Below are 15,485 nucleotides of genomic sequence, written 5' to 3' on the forward strand. Positions count from 1 at the left end.
TCTCTTTCATCTTTCCTTCCGTTTCTCTGTTTGTTTCTTTCTTTATTTCTCTCCCTCTCACTCGTTCTCTCCCCCATTAGGGTTATTACAGGCCGCGCCGTAGTTGGGTGTGCCCAAATTCTGTGGGCCATACCCGTTCATGATGATGATGGCTTTTGGGTACGGTTCGATGTAATGCGAAGCAGCCAGCAAAGAGCTGCATACATCGTCTTGTATGTCATTGAGAAAAATGCGTGTCATGGTTTTCATGTTAACTCCTATTATTTATGTTCGTCACAGAGTAACGTCGCGCAATACCAACTTGGGGGTCGATCAACCTAGAGAAACGGCCGCCAGCGCACCATGAGCGTGGCACGTAAGTCATGCTGTACATGACATGTGTGTCATGACTTTCATGTTAACTCGTGTTATTATGTTCGTCACACAGTCACGTCGCGCAAGACCAATTCCGGGGTAGATCTAGCTAGCGAAACGGCCACCAGCGCGCCATGAGCGTGGCACGTAGGTCATGGTGTACATGACATGCGTGTCATGATTTTCATGATAACTCGTGTTATTTATGTTCGTCACACGATCACGTCAGAAGAGACCAATATTGGTGTATATCAATCTAGCGAAACGGCCGCCAGCGCCCCATGAGCGTGGCACGTAAGTCATGCTGTACATGACATGCGTGTCATGATTTTCATGATAACTCGTGTTATTTATGTTCGTCACACGGTCACGTCGCAAGATACGAATTTTGGTGCATATCAATCTAGCGAAACGGCCGCCAGCGCCCCATAAGCATGGCACGTAAGTCATGCTGTACATGACATGCGTGTCATGATTTTCAAGATAACTCGTGTTATTTATGTTCGTCGCACGGTCACGTCGCAAGATACCAATTTTGGTGTATATAAAGCTAGCGAAACGGCCGCCAGCGCCCCATGAGCATGGCACGTAAGTCATGCTGTACATGACATGCGTGTCATGATTTTCATGATAACTCGTGTTATTTATGTTCGTCGCACGGTCACGTCGCAAGATACCAATTTTGGTGTATATAAAGGTAGCGAAACGGCCGCCAGCGCACCATGAGCGTGGCACGTAAGTCATGCTGTACATGACATGCGTGTCATGATTTTCATGTTATGACTTGTCATTTATGTTCGTCATACCGTCATGTTACGCCATACCAATTTTGGTGCACATTCGATTAACCAAGCGACCAGGAGAGCACAAAGTCGTAGGCGGCTAGATAGATAGATAGATAGATAGATAGATAGATAGATAGATAGATAGATAGATAGATAGATAGATAGATAGATAGATAGATAGATAGATAGATAGATAAATAGATACGCTCAAAGTGGCAGAAGTTCGCTAAGAAATGCTTCGCATTTAAAAAATTACACCATCTCCCGCTAAAGGGGACCATGAGGCGATGTAAAGCCGTAGCACTTGAGCGATCGCGTTCCGTTGGCGTTCGTTGGGCATGCTACCGACATCGCATCGCGGAACGCGAAGAGGAACGCTACGCGCGTCTTGTCTTCTAGCCTGGCCGTTAATTCTCACAGGGCGAGCGGGGAACGCGGCCGACAGACGTGCGAGAGGGGGGCAGCGTAGGAGAGGAGAGAGAGGGGGAGGGGAGGCGCATGCGCTGGTGCTCATCGCGGCGTTGCGCAGGAGAGAATTTCGGCATGTCTAGCCCGCGTTTCAGAGGAAGAGTGGAAAGGGGGAGGGGGAGTGGAAGTGGAGAGGGGGAGGGGAGATGGAATGTGGATAGGGGAAGGGAGATGGGAAGTGGAGAGGGGTATGGGGAGGGGAGAAGGTGAGTGGAGAGGGAAATGGGAAGGGGGCGGGACAGGGGAGATGGTGAGTGGAGAGGAAAATGGGAGTGGTGGATGGGAGAGGGACAGGGGGAGGGTGGGTGGAGAGAGAAAGGGAAGAGGGGTAGATGACATGGGGAATGGTGAGGGAGAGTGGAGAGGAGGTGTGTGGAGAGGGTATGCGCATGCGCAGTAAGGGTGGTCACGCCGCACACCACCACCACCACCACCACCGGATTGAGCTCCGCCTTAAGATATTTCGCATCTAAAACCGCCTCTCTCCTGAGAGCGGCATTCAATTCAAAATTGAATGAAAGATAATGATGAAATATGCTCAAGTCCTCGATCTAAGAATATACTTTTTTGCGTTATCCACTCTTGGCTCAAACTCGGTTTTTGGGCCATAACTGGCGTTCGCTGGCGCACTAAAAGGACCTACTCTTAAATTCTCCGGGCTTTCTTGATGCGTTTCGGGAGGCCGATACGTCAGTCCTTAGAATTTGCCCTGCGATTGCCTCCCCCTTAACGTTTGCATGACAACTGCACATTAACACGAGTGGGTTCAGGTGCCTGATACAGTCAGACGAAAGAAAACTAAAACGAAGAAATGTCTTGCGCGACGCAGAATACACACAAAAAATGTGAATAAAACTATACTGCCATTGTTGTGCTTTTTGCGTGTGGCGGAAGCAGTAGCAGTGCCCTGAACTATGTTATTTGCATGTAACTTGTATAGCCAGAGACAGCAAGACAAAGAAAAATTAGTGGCGCTACGGCGTGGTGACAGCTTTATTACGCGCTTGTTAAGGATGTTCTTTTTTTGTTTTTGATGAGCACGCAGGTATGTTGAGAAAACAGCCGCCGCTCCTAACCTCCTAATAGCTAATAGAGTGGGCTATAGTAGCTAGGTTTCTTTTTATTGCCATAACAATTTATGCACAGTCTCGGCTGATTTTTGGCAGCGCCGCCGTCATGCGCCGTATATATATATATATATATATATATATATATATATATATATATATATAGTGACAGCGAAGGTACACTAATGCATTTTTTCGAATCATGTTTCCAGATTTGATACGCCTGAATCACTTCACGTTCATTTCCGTTGGCGTTCGTTAGGCATGCTACCGACCTCGCGTCGTGGAACGCGAAAGAGGGACGCTACGCGCGTCGTATCTTCCATCTAGCCTGGCCGTTAATTCTCACAGGGCGAGCGGGGAACGCGGTCGACAGGCGGGCGAGAGGGGGCCAGCGTAGGAGAGAGAAGGGGAGGGGACGCGCATGCGCTCGAGCTCATCGCGTCGTTGCGCAGGAGAAAATTTCGGCATGTCTAGCCTGCGTTTCCGAGGAAGAGTGGAAAGGGGGAGGGTAGAGGGAAAGTGGAGAAGGGAAGGGCAGAGGTAAAGTGGGAGGGGAGTTGGTGAGTGGAGAGGGTATGCGCATGCGCAGTAAGGGTGGTCACGCCGCACACCACCACCACCACCGGATTGAGCTCCGCCTTAAGATACTTCGCATCTAAAACCGGCGGGTTGCCAGGTCGGCACTGGGAATCGAACCCGGTACCTCCCGCATTGGTGCGGACGCACAACCATGTAGCCACCGCTGCAGTCAGTGGTCAGTGGTTGCGTGTGTATTAGACAAACGGGACGATGCATTATTGTCCGCTTAAGTGAACATGAGCCGTCTATCAGGTCAGGAGGAGGAGCAAATCTGCCTGCTCATCGCCTGGTGTGCTTCTATTCTCCCTGATCTGAAAGGCACGCAAATTATCGGTAAGGGGAACACGCAATATGAACGTGAAGTGATTGAAGCGTACCAAATCTGGAAACATGGTTCGAAAAAAAATGCAATATTGTACCTTCGCAGTCGCTATCAAAGAAAAAAATTGATTAATTAGAAAAATGGGGTTCTTGATGTCATTCACTCTTTTTTTTGTGAATCACGTGCTTTATGCACAACGCATGCGCGCTTGGCTTTCCTGGGTACGTTTTGTGTGATGGTTTGATTAAACTGTTGAGGTGTTTATTAGACGACAGTCGGCGACGATGCTCAATGGCGACAGTCAAGCGAGAACACGAGCTCACAGCGCGAGCGGGAAGAGCCCAAGAGGACGACCCACTAGAAGGCTATAGAGAGCGCAACCCGTTACTCAACTGAAAGGCTTCGCTACAATTTCCCCGGGTACGAAAAGGGAGCCGTCCGGCGACCTAACAGCTCGTCACTATGAGTGGGTCATAGTAGGCCTTGAGGCGCACTATCTTCGGACATGCGCCGTCGAGGGCGCATGTCCGAAGATGGTTCGATGGGTTCGATCACGTAGTTGACCGCGGATGTGCGCTCGACGACCCGATAGGGGCCTTCGTATTTCGGCAGTAGTTTTGAAGAGAGGCCAGTTTCAGTGGTAGGGACCGAGAGCCATACGAGTGCTCCAGGGAGGAACGTGGACTCAGAAGTGGTGGTGCCACCGCGAATGCTCTTCTGCCGCTCTTGTTCCTGCGTTGTAAAAGTCTTGGCAAGCTCGCGACACTCTTTCGCAAGCCTGGCTGTGTCAGAAATCGGCGCACACTCAGTTGAATCCGGCTTGTATGGGAGTATCGTGTCAATGGTGTGCGACGGGTGCCTTCCGTACAATAAGAAGAAGGGTGAAAACCCAGTTGTGCTTTGAGGGGCGGTATTATAGGCGTAGGTGACGAAGGGCAGAATGGCATCCTAATTTGTGTGACCGGCGGCGACGTACATTGAGAGCATGTCGCCGAGCGTGCCTGTAGGCGAAATGCCCAAATGCCCATCGTAGTGCTGTAGGCGAAATGCCCAGCGGGCGAGGCGGCCTGAGGGATCCTTCAATGACGACAGCCAGCATAGTGCATGATGGTCGGTGATGACATCAAATGGGCGACCATACAAATAGGGTCGGAACTTCGTAAGGGCCCAGATGATCGCCTGGCATTCCTTTTCGGTGACGGTGTAATTGGTCTCGGCGTTAGTAAGCGTACGACTTGCATATGCCACGACATATTCAGGGAACCCCGGTTTGCGCTGCACAAGGACAGCGCCAAGGCCAACACCGCTGGCGTCTGTTTCTACCTCTGTAGGGGCCGTAGGGTCGTAGTGGCGTAGTATGGGAGGCGACGTCAAAAAACGACGGAGCGTTGCGAAAGCGTCGTCGCACTCTGACGACCACGAATGGAGGGGCCCGTTACTTCCGAGGAGCTTCGTCAGCGGCGATATGATAGTCGCGAAGCTTCGAATGAAGCGCCGAAAGTCGGAACACAGTCCTACGAAACTGCGCAGTTCTTTGACGCACGTCGGTTTCGGGAACTCGGTCACGGCCCGAAGCTTGGCTGGATCGGGGAGAATTCCATCCTTGGACACGACGTAGCCGAGTATTGTGAGCTGCCGTGCTGCAAATCGGCCCTTCTTTAGATTCAGTTGCAGACCAGCGTTGCTCAAACGCGTCAACACATGCCGGAGGCGTTAAAGGTGCGTGGAGAAGTCTGGAGCAAACACAACGACGTCGTCGAGGTAGCACAAGCACGTGTGCCATTTCAGGTTGCGCAGAATAGTATCCATCATGCGCTCGAAGGTGGAGGGCGCATTACACAGCCCAAACGGCATGACGTTGAATTCGTACAAGCCGTCGGGCGTGACAAAGGCGGTCTTCGGTCGAGCGTCATCAGCCATAGGTACTTGCCAGTACCCTGAGCGCAAATCGATGGATGAAAAGAATTCTGCTCCTTGTAGGCTGTCAATCGCGTCGTCTATGCCCGGTAGTGGATACACGTCCTTACGAGTGATCTTGTTGAGTCGTCGGTAGTCCACACAGAACCGCACAGAACCGTCCTTCTTCGCAACAAGAACTACAGGAGATGACCAGGGGCTGTTAGATGGTCGAATAACATCTCGTCGAAGCATGTCGTCGACTTGCTCGTTGATTACACGGCGTTCTGTGGGAGATACGCGATATGGACGTTGCCGCAGTGGCGGTTGGGCGCCAGTGTCGATGCGATGCGTAACGGTGGACGTGCGGCCGAGAGAAGTTTGAGCGACATCGAAAGAAGCGCGAAATTCTTCCAAGAGACCCAGAAGCTGGGAACGCTGGACCGGCGTAAGGTTGTCAGCAATGGAAGAAGCGAATACTTCATCGGGCGATGAACCAGACGTGATAACAGCACTGAGCGTACTGGAGTTGGGGCAGTGCGTGTCATCTGGTTCGTCCATAACTTGTGCGTCTTCGAGGGGATCCACGCTGCCGAGACATTCTCCTCGCACCAACGTAACACTGTACGGAGATGGGTTGATAACAAAAATTGACGCGCTGCCCTGAGTGACTTGCACGGTCGCGAAAGGCAAGAGCAAGCCTTTCCTCGGGCAAACATGGTCAGATGGCGAGAGGAGTGCAACGGTGTCGGAGAGACTGGCGCAGTAGACGGACACCGCCGTTGACGAGTTTGCAGGCACTGTGGTGTCTTTTTTGACGAGTACCTTGCTCACAGACGATGGACAGTCAGCCGGCGTCAGATCAGAGAATGGTGAGAGCTCTATTTCGGCTGGTGCGCAATGAATCACGGCGTCGTGGTGGGAGAGAAAATCCCATCCTAGGATGACGTCGTGAGAGCGTGCTGGAATTATGATCAATTCGACGGCGTACAGAGCATCGTTAATCATGACGCGGGCTGTGCACACCGCTGTAGGGTGAATACTTTGGGCGCTGGCTGTACGGAGGGAGAGCCCGGGAAGTGGCGTCGTCACTTTTCGCAGTAATCGGCTGAGTTTGGCGTCAATAACGGATACGGCGGCTCCAGTGTCGATAAGGGCAGATGCGCGAACACCGTCCACAAACACTTCTAACACGTTCGATGGGCTTCTCTGAGGGCTTTCGCAGTTCGACAGCGTCGCAGCCCTTGCCTCGTGGACTGCGACGACTAGTTTTCCTGGTCACGTGGGACCGGACGTGGCCGCATCGGTGACAGTGATCGGCGTCGTGGTGGCGGCGAACGGCGTGTAGATGGAGCTGAGCGAGACGATGGTGACATAGGCGGCGGTGAAGCGTAATACGGGCGGCTTGACTGACTGGTGATGGTTGAGCCGACACGAGGCGGCTGCACGCGATTGCAATAGCGGGCAACATGACCGGCGCAACCGCACGCGAAGCAGATCGGGCGGTTGTCAGAAGTGCGCCATCGATTCGTCGGGGTAGGTCCCATCCATGACGCAGGACGCGGTGGACGAGGCGTCTGCTGATAGGACTGCATGATGGGCTGCATCGGTGGCCCAGGTATGACGTCGGCAAACGCAGCCGGCACACTCGCTTCAAAGGCCTGACGTCTGGCGACGGCTTCGGCGTAAGTAAGTGGGGCAGCCACAGAGATCGCTTGGGGTGACCTGGCTACAACTTGCGCATAACTGAGCGGTGCAGGCGCCGGAGGGGGCTGGTGGTATTCCGGCATGACCTCCGCGATTTCCTGCTGAATAGCGCGGCGTAAGGGAGGCAGCAGCGTGGTCGATGGCTGTTCAACATGCTGCTGCTGAGGGAAGGCCGGTAGGGAGAACTGGCCTTCCTCGCGCACGAAGGACTTGATCTCGGCTAGCAAGGCGGACTGATCAGAAATAGCCGACAAGCCAGCGAGATCGGCGTCGCGTGATGCAGGTCGATGGGTCAGCAACCGCTGCCGGCGCAGCTCCTCGTAGCTTTGGCAGAGCGTGATCACCTCGGCCACAGTACGAGGGTTCTTGGCGAGAAGCATGGTGAAGGCGTCGTCGTCGATGCCTTTCATAACGTTGCGGATCTTGTCAGACTCAGGCATAGCTGCGTCGGCTTTCTTGCACAAGTCCAGGACGTCTTCTATGTAGCTCGTAAAGGACTCACCGGTCTGCTGAGCTCGTTCACGTAAACGTTGTTCGGCTTGCAGTTACACTCGGTGGGCATAATGGGTGGGTGGCGGAGACACAAAGTTGGTGGGTGGTGGAACAATTAATGTGTGTGCTGGGTGGATGCAGGGATGCTTCGTGTGTTGTGGGAGACCCGGTGGGCAATATGCTGGGTGGTGGCATACGTGGAGAAGGGCTGAGTGGACGCTGCAGCCGGGTGGAATGCAGTGGAATGCTACAAGCTTCACATGAAATTCTGTAATTTAGGACACCATATTTTCATGATTAATTACCACAAGTTTCACCAGCACGTCCACCACCCCACATTGGCAATAGTGCTGAAGTAATCGCAAATTATTTGACATGTCTAATAGTGCGCACAATAGCTGTCAACAGCCTATATCTTTCTGTAGGGTCAACCATGCAGTCCTTCTAGACAGGTTAACATCACTGCCTTTCCTTTCTCTTCTGTTTTTTCCTCTACTAAGGGGCAAGCTGGCATGATACCCAAGGGTCCGGCACCTCGCCTCCCTATGGACATTACGGCACAAATTTTGTTGTCCCTGAATGGCACAAAAGATTACACTTACATTGGTGATTTTTTTATTGAAAGGCAGCTTTTCAAAAATCACTGCATGCTGAAGATTGAGCAACTGCCACTACAAGTACACGCTTGTTACAGTTTCACTGGCAGAAATTGTTGTACTCGATATCTTTTACTTCCACATTTCATTAGATTCAATCAATGAACCTATACACTGAATGGAGTAAATGCAAACATAAAAACACCATGCATGCAGAACACCCAGCACATTCACAACGAAAGCAAGAGGAACGGCCTTTCTAGACCCTGCTGTAGGGGCAACTAACACAGGTGCAGTTGCAAGGTACCCCACTATGCCATGAAACATTATAATTTTGCTAAGTATAGAAGTACCAATTAGGACATTATTCATTCTGCAGAGAAGCTAGGCAGCCACAACCATAGGTCGGCAAAAAAATTGGAGCTCATTCGGACTCACTCAAGAAATATATTTTGCTCTGAAGGCCAACTTCGGCTCAGACTGACCAAAGTTTTACTCAACTGGACTCGCTTGGACTCAGACTCAACATTTTTTTATCCGGACATACTGAGACTCAAACTCACCAATATATTACTCAGCCGGACTCACGCAGACTCACGGCTTCACCCGAGTCTGAGTGTGTCGACTCATGAGCCCGTACGTTGGTATAAAATTAGCTTTTTCAATCATGGTCTCAATCTAATAAATGCGAAGCATTTCTTAGCGAGCCTCAGTCACTTTGGCCGTTTCTATCTACGTATCTATCCATCTATATATCTATCTATCTATCTAGCCGCCTACGTCTGGGTGCTCTCCTGGTCGTCTCCATAACTTGTAATATACCAAAAATGGCCTAACAGGCGATCAGTGTATGGCGAACACGATTCACTGGTCGTGACACGAATAGCACAAAATACCTGTCGCCTACGTCATGAAACCATTTCTCTCAGTCACGTGTGGCACATACCCGTAAACCAGAGTTAATTTTATGCGAGTATGTGCCACAGGTGATACAGAGTCTCAACCAACACAGTAACCGCGAACACACACATTGACACGCAAGGAAAGTGATAATAATAATAATTGTTGGGGTTTTATGTCCGAAAACCACGATAAGATATGAGAGACGCCGTAGCGAATGGCTCCGGAAATTTTGACCAGTGGGTATTCTTTAACGTGCACCGAGATCATACAAAACACGGGCATCCAGCATTTCACTTCTATCCAAATGCGACCGCCGCGGCCGGGATCGAACCCGTGACCTTCGGGTCAGCAGCCGAGCACCTTAGCCGCTACACCACCGTAGCGGACGCAAGGAAAGTGAGGAAACTGAATACAGGACACCCCTGGAAGACGCTCAAGTACCATCCACTCGTCCACCTGGTCCGCGACGTGGACCACGGGGATAACGCAAAAACCGGCGTCCATGCTTCCTACAATAAATCTGCTGAGAGGACCAGGCCTCTCATCATTACCGGTGTCGTGACATTGATTAAGACGACCCAAAAATGCTTGGTCCTTATATTGCGTGAAAGACGGATTGGATGTGGAGAGGGCATCAAAAGACCTCGCTGCCACGTCCACGACAGGAAGCATCATATATAATTTCATCGTAAGAGGCATCGAGGATTTCCACCAGCTGTACTATACCTCGCACTTCACTGCAATTAGACCCCTCGTAACCGCGATCACGAAGGCATCCGATTAACAAGTGCGGTCCAGCTGCTGGTGCTCATTAATCTTTGTGATGATGACCTTGTTCGAGAACTGTCAAGAACCCCTTCTACACGTGCACACGGGTTCGTGAAGCGTGCGTGCGTTCTCCGTCATAACGGACAAGTATAAGCATTACAACAGTAACTGTGACTATAACGTACGTGCAGTGCCCCTGCGCGTGCCATTCGGCTGTGTATATATCTAGGGAAACTTTCCTGAATGCAGCTTAGTTGCGAATTACACCTGTCCTGTGTGTCTGTGTTCCTTCTTTGTCCTGTTCGGATTCGCGCTATTCAATATTGATGAATATAAGCACTACATATCAGTTTACCGCGTGTGGTGTTGGTAACACCCATGTGTCTGTTACCATCGCTACGCAACTGTAAACAACTGGTCATATAATAGATATGCGACTCTTCAACAAATGAGTGTACGTATACTACTTCCATATTTCTCTAACGTTATTCCGTAACGTTTCGCTCAATGTGAAACAATTACGCCACAGTCACATTCCCGCGCATGCTTCGCATAACATCGATTCCCACGGTACGTGGGATCTGCAAATTTTTTTTACTGCCAATATCTCACTTAATTGGTAAATGGTGCCTTTCAATCTTGTATCTTGAAATACAAGTTCTCATATATCATCAATATCATATATCAATCCAGTAAGGACTTTTATGAAATAGGCGACTTACACGAGATATTTTTGTCAAGCACTTCCCATTAAAGAATTTACGGGGGGGGAGGTCATGGCAGCGCTTCCCCGAACTCATGCCTCTGATGAACAAATTCTGAAGTGGCACAAGAATGCTTGTGTGCTGAGATATGTGTGAATGGACTTGAGTATAAACATAAGTCGATATAAGGCTGATACTAATGATGAAGACAAGTAGATAGGACCATAAGTCGGCAACAAAAGGTGGACCTCACTCGGACTCACTCAAGAAATATATTTTGTGCTTAGGGCTCACTCGGATTTGGACTCACCGATATTTTCCTCAAGTGGACTTGGTCGGGCTCAGACTCATTGAAATTTTCTTCAACCGGACTGACTCGAACTCAAACTCACCAAAATATTACTCACCCAGACTCGCTCAGACTCACGGCCTGATCTGAGTCTGGGTGAATGATTGAGCCGACTCATGAGTGAGTTTGCCGACCTATGGCCACAAGAGGTCAGCCAGGCATTTATGCACTTACCATCTAATCCCAAGCAAGTGCCCCCCCCCCCCTACGGGGAAAGATATCGGAAAAATTTGGGGGGAGGGCATTGCTCGACAGTACACCAAAATTCACGATGGCAGTAAAAGAGCGTCTTAGAAGAATGTGCACCTGTGCTTCTACTTAAAATGCTTATCACCCATGTATTTACATGTTTTAACTGAACCGGAGAGAGTCATCGTGTGGAATTTCATGTGTTTGGCACTCCTCAAAAGGTACAACAATTTGTGACAACTTAGAGTGCAACCCCAAGGCACTGCAGCGAGGCAAATGTACAAAGAAATCGCGCACATATCTAAAGACTCTCAGAATTTGGATTCCAAGAAACCGCTGCTGCAGAATCCTATAGCAGAGAACACGTACGTTGAAAAAAATATGGCGGGAAGGGAGGGGGGGGCTTCCTTGGTCATTCGCTCATATTTTACATCTCCTAAGAAGGGCAAGGGGGTGGTTGCTCGAGATTTCACAGTAGTTGGAGCCGTGGCGGATGATGATGACTTATGGCTGGGCCTTTTCTATTGGGTGGGAAGCTTTGAACCACCTACTCGTAACACATTTCACATTGTGTGATGCCTGGCATAATTTTACTCTTCTACCACGCTATATTACATCTGTCATTGAGATTTGTAGCTAGACATGAAGCATGTATAGGGCCTCTTTGCGAAGGCGTTTCATGCAAAAGCGTGTCTCTATAGTACACTACTCAGCTGCGATGCAGAACGCCTGGGTTTAAGTCAAACTGAAACCATGTTTTTTTTTCCTCCACATTATGCACGATAGCTGTTATGGACACCCGTGGCAACGGCGGTGGACAACTACACTAATAAAATCAGCTGTTGTGATCTCGTAACTGCTTTTACTGTAAAAGCAATGCTCAAGCTGAAGGAAGTTTGTGCCTACATGCATGGAAAGCAGTGGCAGAAACATTACATGTGAAGTTACGTACAAGTAAACACACGGGAGTGTTATGATCGGAGCAATGTACAATAAAAAGGTAATGAAACTCATTTGCAAAAAAAACACATCTGAACATGGAGTTGCATTACAATTCAAAGAAGGGCACATCAAAATCCAAAACACAGCTGCTGATACAATGACAAGATGATTGCTGTGGTATATGCTCAACTAATACAAACAGTATTATATCACAAATACAATAATGCGGAAGACAGCTTCAGTATGACTGCGCATCAAAAAGACACGGACAATACAGAAGAAGACACACCCAGTGCAACACCCAGCGTTCTTCACTATTGTCCGTGTCTTTTTTTGTCGCACAGTTGTACTCCAGCTATGAATCACCAACTTGCCCAAAGTGCTTCTCTCATGAAGACAGCTTATCCTTCCATTAATAAAAGTTCTCCTGTCTCTATCATTCTCCAAGTTCTACAAAAAAGGTTCTAAGGTAAAATAAAAAAGGAGCAAGGTATGCACCGAAAGAACCACTGGCAAATTTATAACCCTAAGTCACAGAGGTACCTATTCTCCCTTTTATACAACTTTGTCTTTCCCTTCCTTCTTTGTCTCACTTTCCTTATACATATAAGTGGGGGACTTGAAACTAAACTGCCATACTAACATAAATAGCATCAATCTTCTTTTTACTGTCCCTTCAATCTCTTTCTATCTCATTTGGGAGATCACAAATGAACATCTTATCTTCTTGGACAAAATCTATGCACAAGCAGCTGTCAACAATTTCATCAGGCAAGAAGGCATTGCGTGTTCCATCACACGAAAGGAAACATTCCTTTAAATCAGGCGCAATCGCACGAACGTCCGCTATGATCACGGGCCTGCAGATGACAACACAGCTGCAAGTCTCCTTGAGCACTATTATCTTTTCAATTCGTGCATAGTTCCCCACATCGATCCTCACAAAAGTAGTATCCGATTTCGATGGCTTTGTAAATCCAGTGCTATGAAAAATTTGTTTCTCCTTCCCAAACCGCTCGTACTCCACAGCAGTGGATGTAGCTACTCCACATCGACAATTCACTGCCTCCTGCTCTTCAACAGTTAGCACTGTGTTCTTACATATGCCCAAAAGTGACACACCATCAACACAGAAAAACTTTTGTACAGGTAAATATGCAAAGAATTGATTGCACAAGCTCTCTTCTTCTGAAGGTAGAGCTGGGCTTTCAAGAACACGCTGCTGCTGATGATACACCACAACCCTTTCCATAATTTGGTCGGGGAGGCCCTTTGCTGCAAGAATTTGGCGCACGATGGTGCCATTTCCTCCTTCAAACACGAAGGCACCATGTGCCCAAAGAGGCCCAAGGGAACGAGCACAGCTTGCAAGGTGGAGGAGAGCATGGACATTGTACGTCATAAATGACACACCGTATAAGGCTTCGCAACGTGACACGAACTTCGTCAGAAGAAACTCTGAAAAGGAAAATACATTAAAGATAAGGCACAACCCAATTTGTTAGATTGAAATGTTTTAAAATACATATCTGAATGCACAACACTACACGAGGATGAAGATGACAAAGAAACAACAGGAGCACAATCTCTCAGCTACAGTCAATTCCTGTTATAGTGATCTTCAGATCAATGATTTTTTTCAGAATAACGAATATCTAAAAAATCCCCTTTCAAATTCCCATTGCTTTAATTTAAACATATTTGACTACTATGAATTTCAGAACACCTGTTTCAACATAGCATATCGAATTTTATCACTATTGAATCTTATGAACACCTGCTAATTTTTCTATCTGCCTGCCATACTCTCGATGTGCAACAGCTCTACTCCCATCGTGTGTACTTGTTTTCCTTCTGAGTCCTTGAGTTGTTGCTTTTCTTCCTTCACATTTGCACGTGTAGCACGGCTGTATTGCTCATTTTTATCTTGGTGTTTGTTTTGAAAATTTCAAAGACCTCCTGAACCAGCACCAAAAAATTTACCTCCAGTAATTGTCGTAGCTTTGAAACTCTACATTCAGCCACCGCTGATTAACGTTTGAATTAAGCTCTCAACCGAAATCAATTTACAACACACCACAGAAATCTTAATCAGGGTCTGGTGGAGTAATGAGAGCAACTACTATTCAGATCTGCTAGAACAGGCCTGCTTCTGATGCCGTCTGATTATTTTTTTAGAAAGTGTGCAAGACAGAACTCAGACCTGATTAGATCATCGACCCCGTTCCTTGTAGTCATAGAAACAGCGACAACGTCTATGAGAGTGAAGACAATGGTGAAACAGTGCGCATGACCCACGGCGAATGCCTTGAAGCAGTTGAGCTGCACCCGCCAGGCAAACACCACGGACTTGTTCAAATGAATGTGCACTCATTCCAGAATGCACTGCTCTTTTTTTTCGTGCTTGTTCAAAAATAACGCATTTGTGGACGGAAAGGTCCTTTACATATGCCCACCTATCACTACACGAGCTGATGTCAAGTGTTGCTCAAATGCGCCGACGACTGCTACTAATGACATGGACATCACATCGCAGCACGCACTTTGTTGCGATAAAACTGATGTGTCTGCTTTGACGCTGTTACACCGTACCATGAGTGACTTTTTTACCCGCCAGTGTAGTTGATGTGCCTGGCAAGTACACGATATGCGCACAGCTACTCAATTTGCACAAAGACATCGATGCACGTCGTAATACATGGTTCGAAGCTAAAAATTTTACGTAGGCTACTGTACTTGCCGTCTACTTCAAACGAAATTGATTTCTGTAACGCATGGGCCTGCCAGACCTTTACAGCAAAAGCTGCATATGGCTAGGTGAAACAAAAATCCGTTCGTCCTCGCCACGCTCAACTTGTCCATTAGCTGCACCGTCAGTTACGTTGTTCTCTACGTCGTACCCAAGCACACGCCATTGTCTGCTCCGTCAGTGACACTATTCTCTACGTCATACCCAAATGCACGCGCATTTGGCTTCACCTTCAGTGACATCATTCTCTACGTCGTACCCAAGCACACGCCATTGGCTGCTCTGTCAGTGACGTCATTCATCCCGTCGCAGCCGGGGCACAGAGCTCACACGCAACAGTTTCAACTTACAACCACTACATGGGTAGGCCACAGATTGTACGAACTCTAGAACAGCAGACAACTTTCGAAGAACAATGCCGACAGCAGAACCATGAGAGAATTTTTGTTCGCCGGGCCGATACTGCAGTCTGGGCACAAGTACAGACCCGGTTGGCAAAGCGCAAGCAGCAACTGCGTACCGAAGATCCGGCAGCCTTCGAAGCTGCGCTAAATCATGAAGCGGAGTACAAGCGCCTATGGCGCACGGATTCTCCTAATCACATGCTGAGCT

The 15,485-nt window shown here is 48.6% G+C and overlaps 1 protein-coding gene across 1 annotated transcript in view; it reads right to left on the reverse strand.

The window, feature by feature from the left end:
• Window positions 1–15,485, reverse strand: part of LOC119395047 (uncharacterized) — a 49,641-nt gene that overhangs the window by 22,279 nt on the left and 11,877 nt on the right. The window contains exon 4 of the mRNA XM_049416071.1: window positions 13,419–13,582. Coding sequence (XP_049272028.1) covers window positions 13,419–13,582 — 164 coding nt within the window. The remainder of the gene's footprint in view (window positions 1–13,418; window positions 13,583–15,485) is intronic.

This window comes from Rhipicephalus sanguineus, chromosome 5 (assembly GCF_013339695.2).
Source record: "Rhipicephalus sanguineus isolate Rsan-2018 chromosome 5, BIME_Rsan_1.4, whole genome shotgun sequence".
NCBI classification, from domain to species: domain Eukaryota; kingdom Metazoa; phylum Arthropoda; class Arachnida; order Ixodida; family Ixodidae; genus Rhipicephalus; species Rhipicephalus sanguineus.